This window comes from Sus scrofa, chromosome 1 (genome assembly GCF_000003025.6).
Source record: "Sus scrofa isolate TJ Tabasco breed Duroc chromosome 1, Sscrofa11.1, whole genome shotgun sequence".
NCBI classification, from domain to species: Eukaryota; Metazoa; Chordata; class Mammalia; order Artiodactyla; family Suidae; genus Sus; species Sus scrofa.
The window spans coordinates 273337852-273352743 of record NC_010443.5 but is presented as its reverse complement, the minus strand read 5'-3'; the positions used below and the strand labels follow the sequence as shown (position 1 = coordinate 273352743).

At 61.3% G+C, this 14892-nt stretch overlaps 1 protein-coding gene across 10 annotated transcripts in view; it reads left to right on the top strand.

Moving 5' to 3' along the window:
- The window catches only part of VAV2 (vav guanine nucleotide exchange factor 2), a 173109-nt gene that overhangs the window by 123507 nt on the left and 34710 nt on the right, over positions 1-14892 (top strand). For 8 of the 10 annotated variants that reach the window (XM_005654613.3, XM_021071375.1, XM_021071364.1 and 5 more), the window contains 4 exons: positions 4977-5079; positions 7693-7791; positions 9126-9194; positions 10563-10663. In XM_005654613.3, coding sequence (XP_005654670.1) covers positions 4977-5079; positions 7693-7791; positions 9126-9194; positions 10563-10663 — 372 coding nt within the window. The remainder of the gene's footprint in view (positions 1-4976; positions 5080-7692; positions 7792-9125; positions 9195-10562; positions 10664-14892) is intronic. The other 2 variants (XM_013987084.2, XM_021071367.1) reach the window with 1 other exon arrangement.

Sequence of the window (14892 nt, the reverse complement as noted above, 5' to 3'; positions counted from 1 at the left end):
AGGAAAGAGTCAATGAACTTGAAAATAGTTCAACGGAATTTATACACCGCACGTCGCAGAGAGAAAAGGAGATTAACATATGAACCGAGCCTGAGACGTGTGAAACAATATCAAGGGGTCTAACAGGTATAATTGGAATCCCAAAGGGAGCCGAAAGAGAGGAGGTGGGAAAAAATGGAAAAACTAGTAGCCCCAAACTTGCTTAATTCCAAAATCTCTGTGATAAAACTGTAAAATATCACTGAGAGAAACTAAACAAACGCAAGAAAGGTTCACGGGTTGGAAGATGATGTGGTTAAAGCTGTTGATTTTCCCCAAGTGAAACTATAAATCCACTGCAGTCCCTATTATAACTCCAGCAGACTCTGTTTTGTTTTCATTGACCAGGGGGGTTATAAAGTTTATATGGACCTCAGGATGTCTAAACGGTCCTATAAAAGAACAAAGCCAGAGCATTTAAGCCACCTGATTTCAAGGCTTTCCAGAAACCTAAAGTAATCAAGGCGGAGGCATGGTATTGGAATGATAGGGGACCATGCTGATGGGTTAGAATGGAGAATTCTAGAACAGACCCACGCATGTGGAGTCCGTTGGGTGTTGTCAAAGGGATCCAGGCAACCCAGTGGGAAAAGAAAAGTTTCCAACACATTGTTACAAAACGCCTGGATATCCAGATGGGGGTGGGGAGACAAACCTTGAACCCTGCCTCACGCCATACACACAAACACCGATTTGAGACGGATCAGAGCCCCAAACATAAGCACCCAAACCACATAGATGTTAGAAGCAGATATGGGAGAACATTTGTAACTCGGACGAACACAAAGATTCCTTATACAAGGCACGAAGATTTCTCAGAGCACAGGATAGAGTCAGGACGCCATAGAGGAAAAATTCAATAAATTCAGCTTCATTAAAATTAAAAGTTTATGCTCAGCAAAAGACACTATGAAGAAAACCAGTTGCCGTGCCAGAGACTGACAAAAACAATTCATAAAACATATCTGACAAAAGTCTTGTACCCGTCACACACAAAGAATTCAATAAGAAAAAGATGGCAGCCGAGTTTTAGAAATGGGGAAAAGTCTTGAGCAAGCCTTTCCCATAAGAAGATACACAGATGTGCATAAGGACACGGGAAAACCCCTCAACCGTATTAATCATTGGGAGAAAAATGCAAAATAAAACCACGGTTCTGTTTCACTAGGTACCCAGTCTAGTGGCTAAAATTCAAGAGACTGGAACCCGCCAGAGCTGAGGGAACCCAGAACGACTATAACTTGTATATGTTGCTGGCGAAGTCAACGCTGCAATTGCTTTGGAAAAACGCTTGGCAGTTAGGATGAAACCAAACATACACAGCGATAGATCCGACAATTCCGTTCCCAAGGAAATGAGAGCGTATGTCCATTAAAAAAAAAAAAGAGAGAGCGAGAAATGCTCATAGCAGCTTTTACTTACCAAAACTCAGACTTGGAAGCAAACCCAAATGTTCATCAGAAGAAGAATGGCTATCACATTGGGGTACATTCAAACAATGGATGGGGACTCAGCAATAAAGTGGACTGCACTGCCCATGGAGGCCACGGTCTGGATCTCAAGGGCGTGATGCTGAGGAGAAGAAGCCAGACCCAGAAGTGAGCGTGAAACACGAGGCCACTGATATGAGGCCTTCTAGAACAGACGAAAGGACTCTATGGGGAGGGGTAGTCTTGGGGGGTGGTCACTAGGGGAAGGGGAGGGGGTTGATCAAGGGAAACTTTGAGGGAAGGCAGGGACGTTGTATGATGTGACGGGGTGTGCGTTACATGGGAGCATCTTCCGGTCAAAATGATACAGCTGAGGCTGCATCTTGATCTCCGTGGAGACTAGCCAGAAGATGGTCAAAGGCTCTGTTAAGGCATTCCACCCCGTGCTCGAAACGCAGTGGGCGCTCTGTAGACGTCGGTGCGTGCCCAGATGTGGGGATGGCACCAGGGAAGAGGGAGGCAGAGAAGGGGCTCCTGCTCGGCACCTCTTCTAGAACCCCTCAGTCCACACGGGCGTCCGAGCATCTTCCACCTGTCCCGGAAGCTTCTGACCCCTGCAGCCTTCGCTGTCCTCTCCCTCCTAAGGATGCTGCAGCTCCTGCTTGGGCTCCTAACGGGACGGGTGCCCACCTCACCCCAAGATGGATCAAGCGCCTCTCGTGTTCCTCTGAATGGCCCTCAGTGCCCCGTCACGTCTCACGTTCGGCCAGTGAAAGCGTGCTGGAGCTCCCCTGACCCGGAGGCGGAAGAGCTGGAGCACGGCTCCTGGAAGGCCGTGGCCAGTTCCCACGTGTGCACCCTGGCTTTCCCGTCCACGGGACAGACAGCTCCAGGGTTCTTCAGGAGATGGAGAAGCTGCATCTTGAGCCCCAATTCTGGTTGCCTGGTGGTGGGAGCTGCACAGAGGTCTTTGCTGAGAAGGATTCTGAGCTGAATGGGACAGAGTCCTGGCATCAGTTAGGGTGTTCCCCCAAATGTGGAACAAGAAAGGGGGCTCCTGGGCTGGCAGATGGCCTTCCCTGTACCTGATGACCTCAAAGACCCTTTCCGGGCTGGCATTTGGTCATTTTTGTTCATTTCATCTGCCCTTAGAATATTTAACTGTCGAGGTCCCCCCCACCCCACCCCACTTCCTTCCACTGACCCATCAGAGCAAAGCCGATGTCTGTCTACAGACGACATAAAGGGCCTGATCCGCCTTCGAGTTGTCCAGTTTAGCCGCCGGGAGCTTCCCTGCCTCCCCTCTGTTCCACACTGTCAGAATTCTCGACGGCGTGTCTGTCACCAGCCTCGCTCGGCCGCATGACCGAAATCCGGGGTGTCTGGCACCTGCTGGAGAGAACTCCTGCAGGTCTTTGCCGGGACCCCAGTAACCCGGCAGGCAGAGCCGCAGGAGCCGCTTCCCTTGGGGCAATGACCGTTCCCAAGGCCCGTCTTGGGGGACGGACCTCCTAGATGGTAAGAAAATCCAGGAGCGTGACAGGGACCTGCCGTCTGTGGCACAGGGAATTCCATCCGACGTTCTGGGGTATGTGGGCAAAGAATCTGGAGAAAAAGGACCATGTGTGAACAGCTGAGTCCCTCTGTTATTCAGCAGACGTTATCTCAACCTTGTGATCAACTCTTAACTCAATAACGCTTTAAAAAAGAAAAAATCTAGGAGCACAGACGCCCCTCCCCGCCTTCTCGGTGGTTCCGAGAGCTGGAAGCTGTCGCCGTGTCGATGCTGATTCCTGCCCCATCGTGAGTTCTCAGGACTGTGGTGTCCAGACGCCATCCTGCAGAGGGGGCAGGAGAGGGCAGAAAGGCTGCCCCCCTGCCACCCCCGAGCTGCTTCGGAGCCTCAGTGGGATCTCAGCCTGTGAAGTGGCCGCCGTGCTCCAGACAGGGGAGGCTGGAAAGGGTGCGTGCTTTTCAAGGGCCTGCCCTGGCACCCCGAGGGGCTCGGCTGTTGGTGGGACAGTTCCCGGGGTCCCTTGGCTGCTCTAGCACAGTGTCCCTGGCTTTGTCCTCTGGCCGGCTTCCTCACACCTGCGGCGCTTGGAAAACTTGAAGTGCCTCGGAGCACCGGCTGCCTCTCCCACCCGTGCTCGTCAGCTGCCTGGGGCGGGGGGGTCTTCCCAAGATGGGAGCTGGCTCCCTCTGGTCCCAGGGGTCCCCCAAAGGGAAGCCCAACGCAGCTGCCTCTGGTCCCGTTGCAGCTGGGTCCCCCAGGGGAGGGGTCCAGGGCTCTGGGGGAGACCAGACCCCTCTGGCTCCAGAGGCCTGAATACCGTGCACTCCCGCCTCCTATAGATTTTGCAGGATCCTTCTCCCCAGAGCTCGGTTTGGGACGGGGCCCGGGACGCATTCCTAAGAGCTGCTGGTATCGTTTCTGCTCCCCCCCACCCCCAACCCTGGCCGCTCTGCGCCATGGGGAAGGGGACGTGATGCCTTTCGGAAGAGAAGGTCGCCCGGCCTGCCTTGAGTCAGGCTACCAGATGTGTCCTCACACACAGGGGCTCGGGAGTGGCCTGGCCTCCAGGGCAAGCTGGCCCCTGCACAGCCAGCCCAGGGTACCAGCCCCAGCAGATGAGGCACTGGGCCTTGGGAACTGGCGGGCGGTCGGGGTGGCTCATCTGCTGATACTGCATTGTATCAGGCGTGGAGAGCCGAAGGGACTGAGACGCTGGGTTTCATCTGGGGAAGAGACAGGCTTCTCCACAGGCCCTTCGAGAATAACCGGAGATGCAGCAGGAGGGACGCCCTTTGTGCAAGAGGGCCGGGCCAGTCCCGATCGCAGACGGGCGGGGGTCCCAGGAGGCTTCTTGGAGGAGACGTCCTGTGACCTGAGTCTTGCAGATTGGGGGGGATAACTTGGCGTGATCACGAGCCGAAACAAAGGCTTACTGACTTATACACGAAGGGTCATTCCCTGCTCGTCGGGAAGGCACCTCGCCGACCCCAACCCCGCGTTCCTCTCTGCCCGCTTCCTTACCGCCTGGCGGGAAGGTGTCACGTGCCGGCGAGCACGTGCTTTGATGCTTTGATCTTCACACATCAGGTGCAGGGGCTGGGGAGACCCTGGGCTGAACTGAGAGCCCGGGGGGCTGCAGGTCATAGGCGTGGCCCCGGGGAGGGGGCCTTTGGTCCAGAGCGGGGAGCGCAGGCTGTGGGGCTGGGCAAAGATTCCGGTTAGGGCGACGCCTCACCCTGGGCCCCCAGTGTGTGTCCTTGCGTTCACTAAGGGCTGGAGCAGGTGGGCTTTGTCATGGTAGGCCCGTCTGGGAGGGTGGCGGGCTGCCTGAACTAAATGCACAGGGACCGCGGGCGGCAGGTGGCGTGCCCTTGTGCTTGGACGGGAGACCGCGGCGAGGGGCTTGAGGAGGACCCCTCGGGCCGGGTCCCCTCGTGGACGTGGCTACAGCCTCCCGCCCTCCTAACCTGCCCTCCGCCTGTCCCGCGCAGCGAGCATGACCTGGGGGAGGACGTCTACGACTGCGTCCCGTGCGAGGACGAGGGGGACGACATCTACGAGGACATCATCAAGGTGGAGGTGCAGCAGCCCATGGTAAGCCACCCGCCGGCCCTCCCGGCGAGGCCTCGGAGCTGGCCCGCCCCGCCGTCGGGCCGCCCAGGGCGCGCTGCCTGGGTCCCTCCCGGCCCCCACGGGCTTCCTTCCCTCGGGCCAGGTGCCTTTCTGTCCTGCGAACTGTTCCGAGGACTCCAGGATGTGGCCCTTCCCTGGACGTGTGGGTCCTGGTCCCGGCAGCCCGCATCCCCCTGCCCCTTCGTGCAGGGAGCAGTGAACCCGAGCCGCCAGCCGTGTGTCTCTCACGGGCCAGGGTGTTTATTTCTGACGGGCGTTTCTCATCATCTATCTCTCGGCCGCCTGCTCGCTGCAGCTCCCACAGCTGCTGGGCCAAGGGAGGGGTCCTTCTGGGCCAGGATGTCAGACAGGGACTTGGGGGGTGGTGGCCCACAGCCCCTTCGCACCCCCAAACACCCGGGGGCGGTCCCGATGCCACTTGTCAGCTGTGGAGGCTTCTGGTACCATTTGTGGTCCCTGGAGAAATGGGGGGGTTTCTCCGAAAGCAGGTTCGGTGTCCTCCTTCCGGGAGGGTCACCCGCTGGTGGCGAAGAAACAAAATCTGGGAGGCAGCTCCCCACGAGGCCGCTCCCGCTCTGCCGGGAGAGACGCCGAGATGCGGGCAGCTGGCTCCCACCCCAAACCCTGCTCTTGGGAACGGGTTTCTCGTTTTTGCCCCTTGAGGGTCTGAAAGGGGTCTCATTCCCCACAATTACCAGGAATCTCACTCTGGAGAGTCAGCTGCGGGGTCTGTGCGCCCTGGTCTGCCCTCTACCAGGCAGCCTTGCTGTGGCAGCTTTATTCCTGAACCTTCCAGGGGAGCCGGCTGCTGGGAGGCCCTGCTTAGCCTCCCTGGAGGTCTGAGAGGGGCCACCTCACTGTCCAAGCCCTTTGGAAGCTGGATGCCCCACGGGTCAAGCAAGGGCCTGTGGGTGCAGTGGCCCGGGTGGTGATCTGGGGACCCCCTGCCCCAGGTTGTTCACGCGCCGGAGAGGCCTCCCTCTGTGCCTGGGCTGCAGGGGCCCTCGAGCCGGGGCTTCCCAGAGCCCGCTGCTGTCCCTGGTCCTGAAGGCGCATGTGGAGGCCCTGCAGGGCCGGGGGAGGTGCCCGCCCATGTCGTGGGGACAAGCTGGCATCCCACCTACCCAGGGCGGCTTAGTGTCTCCATGCTCAGCGCTGGGCTCACGAGCTGTCCCGTCCATCCAGGCAGGACGGGCCCCCTGCCCCCTGCCAGGTCCTCGTCTTCACTCCCTCCCCTGCCATGCCTGCAGCTGTCTGAACAGCCTAAGCGGAAGGTATCAGGCGTGGTGACGGTTCCAAAGGAAGACAAAGCTAGAGGCTGGCAGGTGCCACTCTCAGGGCCCGGCCGTGGGGACGCTGCCACGTGCGCGTTCCCCGGGCTCTCCCCCACCCCAGCCAGGCTGAGACGCCAAGGCTGTGAGGTGCTCTCCGGGGCCACAGGCTCCATGTGGCTGAGTGTCCAGGACTCCCCCAAGCGCGGCTTGAATAGGAAGCGCAGCTAATTGGTTCTTTCTCCTGTTTCCTCCCCACGCTTTCAGATTAGATACATGCAGGTAAGTGGCAGTTAGAGGGACGCCGGGCTAAGTGCTGCCATCTTCAGGGAGGGCTCAGACCTCTTTGAAACAACTTGGGACCCTGTCCCCGGGAAACGCTATCGGGTCCCACGTCCTTACAGTTTCAGGGGCTCACCTTCAACCCCACCTTCTTAGGCAGCACAGGGCTTCGGCAGGGGCCTGGGGACCCTGGGGGACACACCCACCTGGCAGGTGGACCTGGAGACCTGAGGCCCCTGCAAAGCCAGCGGGGCGCTGGGGCATTTCTTGGAGGAGGAGGATGGCGCCCGGGCAGATATGAGCGCAAGTGGCCCGTTGCAGGTCCCTGCACTGTTTCCTGGAGCCCTGCCTGCCCGGGGGCGGATGAGGCTCGCTCAGCCTGCAGGAGCTTACGACGAGTGTCTGGGACTCTGTGTTGGCCAACAGCCACCCCACCCACTGCCTCTTCCCAGGGCCCCCTGGCCGCAAATCAGTCCCACCCTACAGAGGTGGGGCAGGCGCTCTCCTGGGGCGTGTCCCCTGCCTATGGGATGTCTCAGGACGTGGTTGGAGGCCAGTGGACATTTGGAAAGCACAGCCCTGCAGGGAACTGGTGTCTTCCTCTGGGCCACTAACTGTCTGAGGCTGGGACAGTGGTTCCATTGGTGGACCTGGGTCCTCAGGGAGCTGGTCAGAACCTCTCCCTGTGTGCACAGTAGGCGCCTTCAGCATGCCACGCCTGCTGTAGATGCTGGAGGGGTGGCCTCTGAGGGCCTCGGACCGGTCCAGTGGAGACAGATTCAGGAGCTCTCTGTGTCAGCCTCTGCGCTGCCACCAGTTCTCAGGGTGGTGCCACGTCTCCTCCCGCTCGCCACGTGCCTCAGTTTCCCCATCTGCAGGAAGGAGGGGAGGGCCTGCGCCCCCTCTGCCCCACCCCTGGCCCCCTTCCTCCTCGGCCGCCCCTATGGCCAAGCCTGGGCGGGAGGGCAGGCCGCTGCGGCAGGCACAGCGGGGTCCTGGCTGACAGGCGTGTCCCCTCTAGAAGATGGCCATGACGGAGGATGACAAGAGGGGCTGCTGCCTGCTGGAGATTCAGGAGACGGAGGCCAAGTATTACCGGACCCTGGAGGACATCGAGAAGGTGGGTGTGGGGCAAAGGAGGCGGCCTCCCCTCCGCTCTGCCCTCTGTCCCCACTGCGGCCCGGTCCCCGTCGGCCTCCCAACCCCCACCCCGGCTCCTCTCCTTCCAGCCTAAACCGGGCATCTTTATGGCTTCTGCTCCTGAATGCGCTGAGCTAGGCTCTTGATGTCTACACCCTGAGCCAGTTAGACTCCTTCTGTATACACTCTTGCCCGGGCCAGGCATGGGGCTGAGCGCCTTATGTGTACCTCCTCACCTGGGGTGCCCCCCGCACTCAGCCCCCGCCTCGCTGTAAGCTGGGATGATAGCAGTGCCACCCTGTGGGGGCTGCGAGCGTCCTGCCCCTGGGACCCAGGTGGGCCGACGACAATGACGTGAGACTTTGGCGCCCCTGTGACAGACCGTGAGCTCAGTCCTTCTCCCCACCGGGCTGCCCGGCTCCTGGAGGACCACGGATGGGCCTTCTCCCCACCCCGCTGTGGCCTCCTGTGGGTGGTGGCTCAGTACCGTCTCCCTGTCGCCTCGTTACCAACCCCCAGGGCTCACTGGGGCGAAAGCACCAACCCTGCTGTGGAGACAGACCCTTCCTGGCTAGTCTCTGCTTGCAGTGTGGGGCCAGGTGGGGCCACGAGGGGGATTCTAAGTGGGTGCCCGGTTGGCGCACTCTGGAGCCTCCAGCCAGGAGTCCTGCCATGCCCCTTGGCCCAGGTCTGGCCCAGGCCCCGACCTTCCCCTGCTCCCCCTGTAACTATCCTTGTGCATCTGCCCTTCTGCCCCGCTGGCCGCCAGCCGTTCTGCAGGCACACATCCCAGCCGCCCCCTCGGCTCTTCCTCCTTGTTCTGCCCACTCCCGGGGCAGCTCCTTCCTGGCGGCTGGGGCCAGTCTCCACCCCTGGAACGCGGCCTTCGAGGGCGGGCACTGCCCCTTCCGCTCCGGGGAACCATAGTTTCCTCGAATGTCCCACACGGCGAGCCCACCGGGGTCACTGGAGGGTTGAAGTCCAGCGCCACCCGCGAGGGACCCTCCGTGGAACTTGGCGCCTGGCGTGGGCACTTGCATTGATTCCTAGGCCTGATCCCGCCCGGAACGGTGCCCAGATCCCCCCAGAAAGCACGCATTCTCCAGTAAACATGGAGCACCAACTGTGTGCCAGGCTGAGTAGCCGGCCCGCAGGGAGCCCCATCTCTGGACCCTTGAAGGGGCACTGGGCAGCCCAGGGGTGCCCCCTGCCAGTCACCCATCTGCTCTGAGGTGTCGGACGCCCCCCGCCCCCAACCTCAAGGGTGACCGGGGTCTTCCGGGCCGAGGGGCAGTGACGGCGTCTGTCTTCCAGAACTACATGGCCCCCCTGAGGCTGGTGCTGAGCCCGGCGGACATGGCGGCCGTCTTCATCAACCTGGAGGTGAGGCTCCCGACCCTGGCTCACAGCGTGCGGCCGTGGTCCTAACCTGCTCGCAAGTCGCTCCCACGTGACTGTCCCCAAGGGTCCTGGAGGGCAGGTCCTGGGGGTCCTGGAGGGCTGTGTCCCTGGGCATCCTGGAGGGCTGGTCCCTGGGCATCCTGGAGGGCTGTGTCCCTGGGCATCCTGGAGCGCTGGTCCCTGCCAGTTGCACCGCTGGTCCTGGCTAAAGGGTGTTTTCGTGGCTGACAGATGGGAGGAGGTGAGCAGCTGCCCTTCCCTCCAGGACACCTGTTTCCGGGCCTTTCCTGCCATGGCCTGTGCGGGTGGGTGTGTCTCGGACTGGCACGCCCTGGAGAAGGAGCTCGAGGGTGGAGCCGAACGCAGCCTCTCCACCTCTTGGAGCAGAGAGCCGCGCGCTGCCCTGCAGCCTCTGAACCCGGACAGGCAGCGGGCCCTGCGGGAAGGCTCCCCTTGATGTGGTCAGCAGAGCAGGGACTGAAAGCTGCGTGTGGGTGCAGCTTCCCCTGGAGGCTGGAAGCCACCCACAGCTGGTGCGGCAGCTCCCACGGGACCCTGCCCTCATTAGGTCTCCTGATTGCCTCCTGGGCGAGCCTGGCGCAGACCCCGCTCTCTGTGCCCGACCCAGAGTTCATCCTGTCCTGAGCGGTGGCACAAATGGCCACAGATGGGACAGGAACCTGGTCAGGGGGACTGGGGAGCCTGGGGGCTGCCTGCCGGTTGCCCCTCTGCTCTGAAGTGTGGACACGCTTCCCCAGGTCCCGGGTCCCCGTCCCCGGAAGAGAGACCTCATCCCTCACAGCCTGTGAGCCTTGACCGGGCTGTGAGCTCTTCGGCCTCCTCGCATGCGGGCGGGTCGCAAGGATGCTGGCTGGGGACACCTGCCCGGTGCCATCACTGTCCCGTTCTTGCACCAGTGCCTGCCTGGGCTTGGCCGCCACGCGTCTAGACAGGCTGATGCGGGTTGTGGACGGCTGTCCGCCGACATCCAGGGGCTTCCGTGAGCCCAGGGCCCCGTGTGTGCCCATCACCATGGCTCCTTCTAGTAAATTGCACCTGGCTGTTTGTGTTTTCTGGTGCTTTTCTTTTTTTTTTTTTTTTTGGCTGCAGAAGTTCCCAGGCCAGGGATTAGACCTGTGCCTGTGCCATAGCAGTAACAATGCCGGATCCTTAACCGCTAGGCCACCAGGCAACTCCTGCACCTGGTGTTTACGTGGGAGGGCCCCTCCTGCCCAGCGCGCCCGCCCGATTGCTTGTGAGAACGTCCTTAATCCAAATGACAGACCTGATACAGAGCACGTGGGCCCCGCCCGCTGTGCCTGCTCACGTGCCGCTCGCGTTTCCTCCCAGGACCTGATTAAGGTGCATCACGGCTTCCTGAGGGCCATCGACGTGTCCATGATGGCGGGGGGTGGCACTCTGGCCAAGGTCTTCCTGGACTTCAAGGAAAGGTGAGTGGCAGGGGCCGCTCTGCTTCCCAGGGACGGGCGGAGCTGGGGGCAAGGGTAGCCCGTTCACCTCCAAGGGGTGCCCGAGGCCCCTCTGACCCCCGTCCTCACTTCCAGCTGAGCAGACTGCCCACCCTCCCATCACAGCCTGGGTGCGCCAGCCTCACGGGGCTCCAGGAGCCCCCTCCGCCCCTATACCTGGGGGGTCCTGGTGGGCCAAGGACACTTGTGTCATCCTGGTGCCCCTGATGCGTCCCAGGCTGCAGGGGAGTTGGGCACCGGGAGAGCCTTCCCCCAGCTCAGGGCAGGGTGGGGCAGTGGTGCATGGCAGCTACTTCTGCTGAAACAACCCACCCCCGTCGTGCAGGCTGCGTGGGGGCATCGGGGGCTGCAGGAGGACAAGGCTGAGAGCCAGGCTCCGGTCCCCAGGGCTGAGGCCACGCCCCTGCCTCCTCACTCAGCTGTCACACCGACCTCTGCGCCTGTCGGTCGGGGTCAAGGATGGCACCTGTGCCGCTCGGTGCCCTGACGGTGGATGGAGGCCAGGCCTCTGCTGCCGACACGCTGGTCCGTGCCCAGCGAAGGCTGCAACGGCTGGGCGCGGGGGTGGGACCTGGGTGGCTGGCGGGGGTGCACGCAGCAGCTGGAGGCCCAGAGGCGTGTCTGTCTTGACATAACCTGGCTTCAGCCCTAGACCTGGGGAGATGGTGGTTTGGGGCCAAGAAGCGTGGGGAGCCTGGGTCTTCCAGTGGTGCCCTGGTCTCGCCTGAGTCTCTGTAGCTTTGGGCAGGTGTCCGTGGAGCCCAAGGTTGTGTGGTGCTCTGGGCAGAGTCCGAGTCTGTCCCACCTCCGGTCGCGCGGGTGTCAGGCGGAGTCTAATGCAGAGAGGGCTTCAGCCGCCATCCCGCTAGAAGGTCACCCGTTGTCACGGCGTGTGTTGGGAGCCCCTTGTCCAGAATCAATATTGTCCACAGAGGAGAGTGACAGCCCATTAGGAACCAATGCAGGGACCTCCGGAGAAAAAAATCGTATTGCCGTTACGTGTCCTCTGTGAATCGATTTGGTTCTTTGCTTTAAGCCCGGCCGTTGGTCACCCCAGGTGATGGAGGGGGTGCGAGCGGCCTCCTGTTCTCTAGAAGGTCCTGTGGAGCCTGGAGAGAATGGGATTCTGGAAGCGTCTGACTGGGTGGGAGAGGACAACTGTGCCATCCCGGCGGCGATCTCGGGCCCTGCTCCTCTCCCTGTGGCCTCGGCAGCGGCGTCTAAAATGGGATGCTGACGAGGACGAAGCCAGATGACCCGAAGGGCTCGCGAGATGCCGCCCGCCACTGCCGGGGGGTGGCGGTGGGGCAGGGAGATGATGTTTTTAGCCGCTGAAATCTCCAGGGAGCCATCAGGAGACCGTACCTTGCTTTCTGTTCCTGGTAGAATCTTTGCAGAGGTACCTGCGGGTTCCGTCTTCGTGGCTCCCCCGCCACCTGGGAGCTTGTTAAAAATACTGATTCCTGTTGTGGCTCAGCGGTAACAAACCCATCTAGTATCCATGAGGGCTCGGGTTCGATGCCCGGCCTTGCTCAGTGGGCTAAAGGATCCAGTGTTGCTGTGAGCTGTGGTATAGATCTCTGATACCGCTCGGATCCCGCTTGGCTGTGGTGTAGTCCAGCGGCTATAGCTCTGATTCGACCCCTAGCCTGGGAACTTCCATATGCCTCAGGTGTAGCCCTAAAAAGACAAGAAATACTGATTCCTGGGGTCTGATGAGGGGTCCTGGCAGCTGTAGAAGGCCCCACAGGGGCTGGTGGGGACCCCTGTCACCCACCAGGTCCGTCTCAGTTCAGCGCACAACCCTCTCTGCCCAGGCAGCCGTCACGGAGCTGGATTCTCAGGTGCGGTCACCTGCGGGGGCCTCTCCTGGGTGCCCTGTAGCTCCAGGCCAGCTGCTGTCCCCCTGAATGGCCAGGATCCTTGAGCCTGCCTTCTAAGGGGCCGTGGGCTGGGGGGCTCCTGGGAGCCTTTGGGAGCCAGCAGTTCCCATGTGCAGGTGGCAGAGGAGAGTGGATGAGAACCGTCCAGGCACCAGCAGGTGTGGACATGCTGACCAGCCCAGGGGAGGGTTTACGGATGGGGGCTGGGGGCCAGGCAGGCTCCCTCACCCACCCTCTGCCCCCAGCACAGCCTCCCGCTCCCTCTGCGAGCCAGTGAGCCAGGTGAGCCTTGGTGCCCAGCTGACGGCCGTGGGCTGACTGTCAGACCTGACCCTTGCCCAGGTGACGGGCCCAGCGGACACGTCTCAGCGCCTCATGAGGGCTGCCCCTTGGCTGGCAGGGGGCGGCCGCGGATGAAGCTGGACGGGCTCGGGGGCCCATTAGCCCAGCTCCAGGGTGCATGGCCGAGGCACAGACGCTGACCTGCCCACCCCTGGGAACCCCTACGTCCCTGTGCAAGGTGTCGACTGCCTGGCCTGTCCTCTCGGTCCGGTTTGCCCATGACCAAGACCCACCACCACCCTCCAGACACAGTCTTGGGCTGACCCGGCCCCCCGGGCTCCTTTCCTTGGGGAAAAGCGGACGTTTCTACTTTCAAGGACAGCAGTGAACAGAATGCGTCCTGACACTGGCTGCTCAGCAGACGGTCACCTGCCCGGCGTGGCACTGGGGCTCCAGGCCCTTTTGTCAGGGTCCCTTTGGGGGTGGGCTGGCTGCGTTTCATCGGAGCTCGCTTGCCAAATCCCTGTGTCCATCGCAGTGTCCACCTTTCCTGGCACGTCCCTTCCTATGTCAAAGTCAGCCCCTGGGGTTCTCTGGCTTACCAGTGCCACAAGCATTTATGGAGTGCCTGCTGTATGTGGCTCCCGAGCTCTGGGCCAAGGACACTGTGGGGACAGAGCAGGCTCTCCTCTCCCTGGGAAGCTAGCTACAGACAAAGGACTCATCCTGGGCTGTGCCGGTGCCCGAGAGCATGGGGGTGGGGGCTCGTAACAGAGGATGGGGGACCCGAGGACCCAGGTGAGGGGGATCAGCCCTGAAGACACAGGAGCAACAGGAGCCAGGAGCTCCGCCTGTGTGAGGCACTGGCAGAGGCCAGAGGAGCAGGAGTGAGGGGGGCGAGGAGGAGCCTCTCCTGGGTACGTTGCAGGGTCCTGCAAGAGCTGGTGGGCCGAGACAGGGATTCAGAATTTTTTTTAAGTGAGGACAGGAGAAGCCATCGAGGAATCTCATGGCAAGATCCCGGCAGCTCATCACAGATAAAGAATTAGGCACCAGGGGTGGTATGACCAGTGCCAAATGGCAGAAGACAATCACCTCCCTCTTTTTGGAGGTTATACTTCTATTAATGCAGCCTTGGTTCTCAGACAAGGCAGATGCTCCTGTTAACCTCTGTGGCTTCTGCCTGCTCTAACGTTAGATGGACGACGCTGCACTCTGGCTCTGATTTCCGTCCACAGGCTCCAGGTTCTCTGGGGGCCTTTCATCTCAAAGCCTGAGCATGGGTGGTCCTGCACAGAGACAGCTTGAATATGGAGTCAAGCCTCTCAAGACCTGCAGTGGATCATGTGGCTGCCCTGGGCCCCTCAGCTGGAGAGGCCTTTCGCTCTGGCCGTTCTGTCCAGACCTCCTTTCCCAGAGGACGAAGCTGAGGCGGGGGGTGGGGGGTGGGGCGGCCTTGGCCACGCGTGGTCCCGGCTTGTTCCCGTGTCCTGGGTGAACGAATACCTTGGCCTGCCGCCTACGTCCCGGACCCGCTCCAGCACCCTGAGAGTTTGGGGTCCCGAGGGCTGAGCCAGAAGACACTGTGAGAACATGGGTGGTCCGAGGTACTTCCACGAGAAGCCTTCGCGTGCCCTTTGCGGGGTCGGAGTTCAGGGTTCAGGCAGTTCCGCAACGCCACCCACCGAGCTGGTGTCGGATGTGCACCAGCTCATCAACGAGGGAGCCCGAAGGATGGCAGAGCTCGCTCCGAGGATGGGGCAGGACACGGCACGGCAGCGGGGACAGAGTTAGGAATGAGGCGGCCAGTTAGATGCAGACTGGTCCATGCGGCCTGCGGCCGGAGTGCTGGAACCTCTGGTGGCTTCGCCAGCGTCACCAATCGCATGCACAGAAGAACCTCGCGCAAGGGGGCGTCAGGCCGGGCCCGGGGAGCCCTTCCCGCTGGCGTTGGCAGGCGCGGCAGCGAGACCTTGAACCCCGAGGTCCCCCGTGTGTGCTCTGCCTTCCTTCCAAAGTTTGGCT